This window comes from Hippoglossus stenolepis, chromosome 9, assembly GCF_022539355.2.
Source record: "Hippoglossus stenolepis isolate QCI-W04-F060 chromosome 9, HSTE1.2, whole genome shotgun sequence".
NCBI classification, from domain to species: domain Eukaryota; kingdom Metazoa; phylum Chordata; class Actinopteri; order Pleuronectiformes; family Pleuronectidae; genus Hippoglossus; species Hippoglossus stenolepis.
This window is the reverse complement of record NC_061491.1, coordinates 3,066,293-3,075,336: the sequence shown is the minus strand read 5'-3', so window position 1 is coordinate 3,075,336 and position 9,044 is coordinate 3,066,293. Positions and strand designations below refer to the sequence as shown.

Here is a 9,044-nt window from a genome sequence, read left to right as displayed (position 1 = left end):
AAATGTGGAAAATGGCCATTAAAGTAAAAATGGCGGGCTTCCTGTTGCTTTTTTCCAATTGCACCTCTGACCTTTTTTGTTTGTCTGGTCATGATACACCTGGGCTACGATTTTTGTGAAGATCGGTGAAAGCTAACTGAGGGGCTTTTCCTTAGATGGCGCTGTTGAGCCATTTTGCCACGCCCATTTCAAATTACTCCAGAATACAATTACTTTTTGGGGTTTTGAATTCCCTGCAAACTTTGGTAACAATTTGAGCATGTCTAGGCCCTGAAAAAGCCCCAAAAGGGAAATACAAATCCTTCGAAATACAATAGGGCCTCCCACCGGAGGTGCTCGGGCCCTAACAATGTCACCATTTTGTCTATTACACTCACGCACATGTATTACTGGTTCTTTTATTTTGAAAGCGCCTAACCGGAAGTGGAGTGTGTATTTCACTGCTGACGTGACCGTGTGAGCTTGTGTCTCTTAGTGGAGGTGAGACACTAATATTTCAACTTCTGTCTCACTGGTTTCCTTTGAAGCGCTTGTTTTACATTTTATGTTGTTTGGAAGTGAAAGGACAGAAACATGTGAAGTGTACGAACTATTTTCAGCTGCGCTCCGTGATATTATTCACACATGTCCTGTTAGCTAACATCACGGCGGACGCTTGTCGCTTAAGTCAGCTGAGCTGCGTGTCATGGCTCTGGTGTGGTGGTGAACATGGACACGACCATTAACTCTTGAGTTCACAGGCAGGATGTGTGACGGTACTCTGGACTACTTGTTGAGTCGGAGGCAGATAAGGCGGAGGGACGGTGCTGAGGTGAGATGGTGTCACGCAGTGAACAGCAGGAGCAGACTGCACGAGACGGTGACAGGTGTGTGTCCACTACAACATGACTGATCACATCACTGATGGACTTTATCATGATAACACCTCCACCCAGCTCACCACACATTGGTCTGCTGAAGACCATTTCCACCAGTGAAAGAGAAAGAAAATGGGAATTCATCCTCGATAATATAAAATACACATGCTATTATGAGATAAAAAGTATAAAATAGAGCTTCAAAGTTTTATATTATAACTATAACTTTGTGTTTCTAATATCAAGGCCTTGTTTTTTTATTTCATTGTCAGAAATAGGGCTTCCCAAGATATCAGCTCATTTGATGTTACAAATAAAATTGAAGGCACTGTTATGTGTCTTTAAATCAGACTTTGTGTTGGTCCAAGGAACAAACTTTATTTTCAAACAGTTTTATCTGTTTCCTAATCACCAGCTGTCTTTTAAATGCTGAAATGTGGCTGCAGAAGTTAAAATGATACATTCTCTCCATGACTGCACTCTGCTCACCTCCTGGTGGTTTCATTGGTGTTGACATAAAAGCCAACTGTTCTCATTATGTCAGTTTGTAGAAAAACCTGTTTCACTGTCAGTGGTAGTTAATTGTGTCATTCATACATGTGTTACCAGATCATATAGACTAATAAAATACTGGTCCTGTGGCAACGCTGATTATTATAAACACTCTAACTTTGCTTTCAGTATAACACTACAGCTGACTGTAGTCTGTCTCTGTAGACACTGTAGTCATCAAACTGCCTGTTGAGAATGTATGTGGAGCAGAGCTGACTGACTGATCCATTAGATAAAAGGAGAAACTGATATATTAACACAATCTTTTACTTATTCAATGTGACGATTTGCAGCTTATCTCTCCTCTGTACTGCTATAATGTAGAATTCATTTTATTGATCAGACAGATAATCAAGAATATAATCTGTAGATCAATCTGTCAAGAAGAAAGAAGTTACTAGTTAGAGCTTAAATACAAATGCGTGCCTCAGTCATGCTCAGACGTTTTGTTGATTTTATGATTCCTACATGATGAATTGATCCAAAACTACAGCACTACAGTCCCAATGAGATGAAAAATAAGTGCTCATATCCTGGTGGGACTAGGCCAATATCAAGTTATCTGAACATTTATTACATATTAGAAGCATTTCCACCTATTAATCCTACCCTCTAAGGTCCAGTGTTGTTGACTCCTTGTCACAGAGACACTGATTTAAATCTATGGTGGTTTGTCAGGCTGTGTGAGTTGGGCATATTATTTTAACCTTCCATACACATTCAGTTGCCAGTTTATCAGATATACCGCCAGAGAGAACTTCACACACCTCTCCATGTACTTCAAGTCAACAGACTTCTAAATACGTTGAATCAACAACTCTCTAGACAAGCCTGAGCAAAAAACTGAAGCTTCAGAAAGGCAGGATGAATGGAGGGGCCTTCTCTTAGACTACATAAGTTTCAGCAGGATTGTCTATAAACTAAACAGTACACTTTAACAGAGTAATCCGTTAGGCAATTAGACTGGCACTGGAGTGCATTTTGTCCCAAAACTCTCCTTAAATTCAATCATTTCACACACTCATAGATATCAGTTTTCTAAATATGTCAGATTCTTTTCTTCAAAATCCATACATTATTCTAGGGATGCACGATCTATATCGCTCCGAAGTCCTCCGCCAACAGTACCCGCGCCATCTCCGCTCGCCGGTCCGCGTTTCTGGCTGCGTGGAGCCCCACATTGGGCGCCTCTGTGGCAGTAGACCATGCCACCGGGTTCTCCCACACACAGCCAGAGATGGTACTGGTTCTTTTCAGCATCTTTATTAAATGAACCATGTGAAAACTTACAAACTCTTAAACTTAAAGCTGCTGGCGACTAGCTTTGCAGCTCAGTATTTTATCTGAATTAGTATTTTAATACATTGACATGTCTTATTTGAGATGTCAAAATATTTCATTTAAAGTCTTTTTGAAGGAGAAATTTTCCTCTTCCACCTAAAGTTGTTTGAAGTTTTCTGATGCACTTCACTAAAATACTAAATGTATACTCAGAACTGAGTCAGAACTGTTATAACTGTAATATTTATTCATCCATATTTGCTTACTATATTTTGCAGTTTTACCCTCAGGTGTGCATGAACTACACGCCATGAACTTCTTCTTAAGAAACGTGAAATTATTATCGGTATCGGCCATGTGGAGTATGTAATTATCGGTTAAAAATCCATATCGTGCATCCCTACATTATTCCCTATCTCACTATGTTAACGGAAGGGGGTCAGAGGGGTGGGTCATGCCTCACTTCTCCACAAAATATCATGGAAATCAGTGGAGTAGTTTTTGTGTAATCCTGCTGACTAACTAGTATCATTGGACTTGGAGTCCTTTTTAGATACATGTTAAATACTGAATGAATAGATTTTTTCATTTTATAGTTAATTTACATACATAATGACATAGTCAGTTATATAAGTTGCACAATACATCAGGATAAAATGCTGCAAAAAACGGACCAGCCATCACTGACACAGAGCGACATAGTGAGTTTTTTTTCTCAGTTTTAGTGAGAATGACAGAGAAACTAGTTTAAAGCTCGTGGATTTGTGACTTTGACCTGTTCGTCTTACAGTAAGGAATAATTCAAAGCTTATTATAAAGACTTATCATATGACTAGAGTATCACAGTTATCAGTGTAAACGCAATATTGTTACAATTTCCTAAAGATGTTCAAGTACTGATACACAAACTGAAGTAAGTTCACAACGTATATTTCATTAGTATATTTATTAATAATAAAAATTATGATAATATAGCCAACACCAAATCAATTGTGCAACATTAACATTAAAGGAAGAAGGATTTAGTTTGTTCAACTTATTTTTTACAATAAAAACTTCCCATTGTGTAGGTTTAAATATACACAACCCTAAATGAGTAAATCAAATATGCAAATTGTGCATATTGTTTTTCAAAAGTCTTGGTATAATATCAGCTAATGGGTTTTTCAATGACCAGTTTGACCAACTGTGACCCTTAGGTCCCACTCATATGATTGAGGCAGACATAATCATGAGAGGTCATGACCCCAAAGAGCCAATCATGGCACACCCCCCTGACACAGACAGCGACATCACACTGAAGGAGTGGCTGGAAGCAGTGAAAGAGCACCACATGGGAATAAAACTTGACTTTAAGAGGTGAGACTCCCTTCTATTCCCTCTAACTAATGCGCTGCTTTGTGTGTGATGCTAACCCTGTGGTTAACTCTCCCTGCAGCCTGGAGGCAGTGTCTCCATCTGTGGCTCTGCTGGAGAAAGTGCTGCCTGACCTGAGCCGTCCTGTGTGGATCAACGCAGATATTGTCTCTGGTCCTGGTGGACGGGCCACACCTCTGGACCCTCACGCTTTTCTTTCTGCCGTGACAACTCTCCCCACTCACGCTGTGCTCTCCCTCGGCTGGACGACAGGATGGACTGCTGGGACAGACAACCCAGGTGATGACACTTCATTACCATTGGCTGTGTTTGCATGTAGATCTGTATCAAGTTAACTCCTCAAAGTCTTCACTCTGAGTTTTGTTGAGATTCAGCAGGTGAGAAAATTAAATTAAATTCAATTTGTATTGCTCGAAATTATAACATACATTATCTCAAGGCACTGTACATACTAAGGTCTAGAGCAGTGGTCACCAACCTTTTCGAGCCCAAGATCACTTTTTAATTCCAAACGTAAGCCGAGATCTACCACCCTGATATCTTCCAAAATACCCACGTAGGAGGGTCATATTTATTATTTTTTGCAATTTCTGTTAAAGGCTGAATGTACAAGAAATAAATATACACAAAGAGAGGCAGTTGTGCAACTTTTTCTATTCAATGCACAATATTCAAAATAATATCCATAATATGTAGCTTCTCAGTTCCACATCATGTTGTGCAGAGGAGCTGCTACTGCAGCACAATGTTTTTACATATAGGCTTTGATTTTAATATGGCCACAAATATGATTATTGCCTTGTATGAAAGAAGTCCCTTGTACTCAAATAAATACCAGTACTACACAGTATGAAGCTGTGCATCTTCCACTCCTGCAAATATTTCACAATAAAAAAAACTTTTTAAACAAGGGAATGGATTCCATCAACAGAAATGCTGGAGTGCTTTTATTTTGAAAAGGCATACAGAAAGTGTTGCAACCATTTGTTTGTGACATAAATTCATCGGATAAACATTAAAACTCAGGTGAAAGATCATTTTCTCTGTTTATTCTGCTGTGAACCACAATGTTTATCTGTTTATGACACAAATGTATTTACAACACTTTCCGAACCCGTTTCAAAGTAAAAGCACTACAGCGTTTCACTTTGTGAATCCAATCATTTGTTCCATTGGGGTTCTGATTGTTATCGACAGACCGAAAGATGCGCATCTTCATACCGTAGAGTCCTGACATTTAGTTTAGTACATAAACCAACTTGTTCTTGAAGGACAAGAACCTGCAACTCCACCGCCAGTAGCGGACACACAGCGCGTGTGAAAAACAGACAACCGACACACAGCTGATCTGCGGCGCGACGACAGCCAGTGAGTCCAGAGAGTTGGGGGATCGACAGTGAAGACTGGGAGATCGACTGGTAGATCGCGATCGATGGGTTGGCGACCACTGGTCTAGATTCTAGACATTAAAAGTCACCACTCTGACACAGCAAGCCAACATCAGTCTAAAGGATTTCGAGCATGATGTTGTAAACTTATCATCCTAACCAAGACTATAATTAAACCCATACTCAAATTCAAATATTCTGAGATAAGTGTTGTTGTTTTTTTGAGCTGTAGATCGTGATTATCGAAATCAAAATAATTTATTTAAAACATTTAAGTTGACTTGTAATGAGTCTAAAATATATTAGATTTTCACTTTCTTAAATAACTGATGAAAAAAATATATATATTTTTGTATTCACCTGTAAGGGTTTGTCTACTGAAATACTAGAGGGCTTTTACTTTGAAACGGTTGAATGTTGAATTTGTAGTAACAGCACACTGCTAACTTAAACAGGTGCGGATGAAAACAACCAAATAAGACCTATAACCTTAAGCAGTTGAGGTAAACAAAGGCTCTGGTCATTATTTGAAGAATTGCAGTAGATGGGTTGTAAAACTGTAGATACCGTGAGTAGGCATCCATTGATGTTTTGTTTTCATTTCTTCCAGGATACAGCTGGGATATGGTGCATGTGATTGAGGAGATATGTAGATCCCTGAAACATCCAGTCACCTTCCCAGTACGTGCAGCTCTCCTGGCCCAGTCGTTCTCTCAGCTCACATGGCTGCTGCAGCAGTCAGACAGGTAATTATATACATGGTGAGGCCAGTCAGTCACATCAACATTACTTCATCACTGCCTCATCACTACGTCATTATGCCATGTTGTAAATGTGGGTTGTACTAACTTTGCTCTCAACCTCTGTTGACTTAGAAAACAGAATATATTGGGCCATCAGTGCATTTTAATATTTTTCAGGAAAGGGAGCAATTTTGATAATAAAAATACTCAAATAACACTTTTTGATTCAGCAACAGGTAAATGGCAAAGTTAATGCATCTAAGATTTGCAATTATTAAAGCTAAAGATTTGAATCCACTGCTTGCTTGTGGGTTAACAAAGGAACAGATCCAGTGTCATTCACACACACACACACACACACACACACACACACACACACACACACACACACTATGAGCCCGATGTCACAGTTGATAACAGTTCAGGTTAAGAGTAGAGAAAAGTCTTTTTTTAATTATGGTAACAGATAGCCACAGATAACATCTTGAATGAGTAATTATTTGTGGCGCTGACATATCTCACCGAAATGTTTATGATGTCCCATGTCGTTTACAGGTACAGTCTAACTGTGTGGACCAGCCAGAGTGACATATTTTCACCACAGGACTTAATGCCCTACAGAAAAAATGTTGACATTAGTAGAATCTACTATGACCTGCCTGACTGTCAAAGGACAGAGCTCAGTCTGACAGGAGGAGACAATCACTTAGAATAACTACACTGCAAACCAAGTTGTTTTCTGAACTCTGACAGACGACTGATGCCCCCAGGTGGAGAGAGAGGACTGTGAAACTTGGCTCTGTCTAACCAGGGGAGTCAGGACCACTCAAGGAGTTGACTTAAGTCTTAAGACCTTTCCCTCATGCATAACTTGGGTTTCTTACCCACTAGAAGTGTGTGGTGGTGCTGCCCTTTGCTCTGTCTTTTAGCTGGGGAAGAGGGGCCATCTTTGAATAGTGTGTTTACAAACAGCCACTGACAAATCCTCCAAAATGTACCTTTGAGTTACATTTCTAGTGGCAATATCAGAATCACTCAGGATCTTAACAAGAGGAACTAAAGTGAAGTATATTGATGACGTCTCTGTTACAAAGTCTGTTTCCCGTCTGACCACACACAGCAAAGTTGATTTTAGTGACAGGGTCATGGCGTACCCCTGTACATCACTGTAGTCACAGGTGACAAGTTTAACCACTGGAGTTGTCAGGGGCAATTTGGGATTCAGTATCTTGCCTAAGGACACTTTGGCATGTGGAATGGGGGAGAGAGCGATCGAACCGCTGATCTTCTGGTTAGTGGACAACCCGCTCTACTTCCTGAACCAGAGCTGCCTGTAGCAGTAGTGTTTCACTGTTGTAGCTGTTTTAGCTGTAGCTGATGTAATGCCTTGATACTTGGTATCAAAGCAGTACATTGGTTTAATGTGCTGTATGAAAATGCACCTATTTTACATTGATATCAAGTTGATCTTCAGATGTAAAATCTTTATATGCAAAGTAATTAGAAACTGAAGCTGTAAAATAGAAGTAATAGTAAGTACAGTGTATAAAGTAGTGTACAGTGGTGATTGGGCAGCTGTGGCTCAGGGGGGAGAGTGGTCATCCTCTTACCAGAATTTGGTATTTTGATCCCAGTCTTGCTCACTCCGCATGCCAAAGTGTCCTTTGGCAAGATACTGAACCCAAAAATTGCCCCTTCTCATAGACAAAGTACTGCACATAGATGCAGTGTATGAATGTGTGTGTGAATTGGGGAATGGCAAAAACCTGTACTGTAAAGTGCTTTGAGTGGTCATGAAGGCTATAAAGGCTCTTTTTAAATACACAGACCATTTTTCCATTTAAAACTATGGTTAAGAGATCAAGTGACAAAGTACAAGAGACAATATGAATAGGAATGTTTTCAAATGTAGATTTTTTTTTATACTTTACATATTACATAGAACCCTAAACAATGAAGTAAGTAAATAAGTCCACCAAATACTGTATGTGTATTGTATCACATCTGGTTAATTCAGACTTTACGAATGCACTTGAGTAGTTCAGATAATCCACTCACTAAGACATTGTAGTGAACAATGTCAATGGAAATGGTATTTGTCCTCTAACTGGTGTCAATGAGCTGGAGGGAAATATTAGTTTGGATGATCTGTGTTGAGCAGAGATTTGTCAGATGATTTTCTATCAAACTGTGAGGTTGAAGACATCAGCAGATGTTAACAGCATCGTGTTTACAGTGTATGGATGTGAGATGGATCCTGGGACAATCCTCTTTTAATAAAATATTTACTCAAGTTGTTTGGTCTCATTATCACTGGCATCACAGTTCTGCTGTGAGAGCTCTGCTGATAACGGCTTTTATTCTCTGCAAATAAAACGCTGAGGAAAAAGTCCGAAGCAACCTTGTTTTCACTTTATGCACAATGTTCACCAAAATATAACATCATCATAACTTAAAGTGACTCATCCTGATACAAAGCAACTCATTTTCAATTGAATAGCTTTACTGAAAATACAGAGTATAATACTACACAGTTTGTAGAGGAACATTGAAGGTTGAATGTACCACTAAAGTGTTGCTTCTGGCCACTCTGTAGGGAAACATGACCTGGATCTGAGCGGTGTTCTTGGTGCACAGGAAGACAATTACTGCCCACAAATGAAGCCATGGACTTCCAAACTACTTTTACAGTAGTAAAATATTATTATACTTATTATATAGTATAGTTATTATGACTCGATGATAAAAACAACAAAAAACAGCATATTGACCACACAGTCTTTCTCATGTACAAAAAATCACACACAAAGACAAATGATTGACAAATGAAATACATCCAATACACC

At 39.3% G+C, this 9,044-nt stretch overlaps 1 protein-coding gene across 2 annotated transcripts; it reads left to right on the top strand.

Annotated features, from left to right (window-relative positions):
- The first annotated feature begins 412 nt into the window (after positions 1–412).
- On the top strand, positions 413–8,491 carry fam151b (family with sequence similarity 151 member B). 2 transcript variants are annotated; one of them, XM_035166138.1, is made up of 6 exons: positions 413–480; positions 741–866; positions 3,890–4,049; positions 4,129–4,346; positions 6,066–6,201; positions 6,754–8,491. In XM_035166138.1, the coding sequence occupies exons 2-6, from the start codon at positions 746–748 to the stop codon at positions 6,911–6,913; spliced, it is 795 nt and encodes a 264-aa protein (XP_035022029.1). In that variant the 5' UTR covers positions 413–480; positions 741–745; the 3' UTR covers positions 6,914–8,491. The 2 variants fall into 2 exon arrangements, with proteins under 2 accessions (XP_035022029.1, XP_035022030.1); XM_035166139.1 differs by lacking the exon at positions 413–480 and having other exon boundaries at positions 487–866.
- The last annotated feature ends 553 nt before the right edge of the window (positions 8,492–9,044 follow it).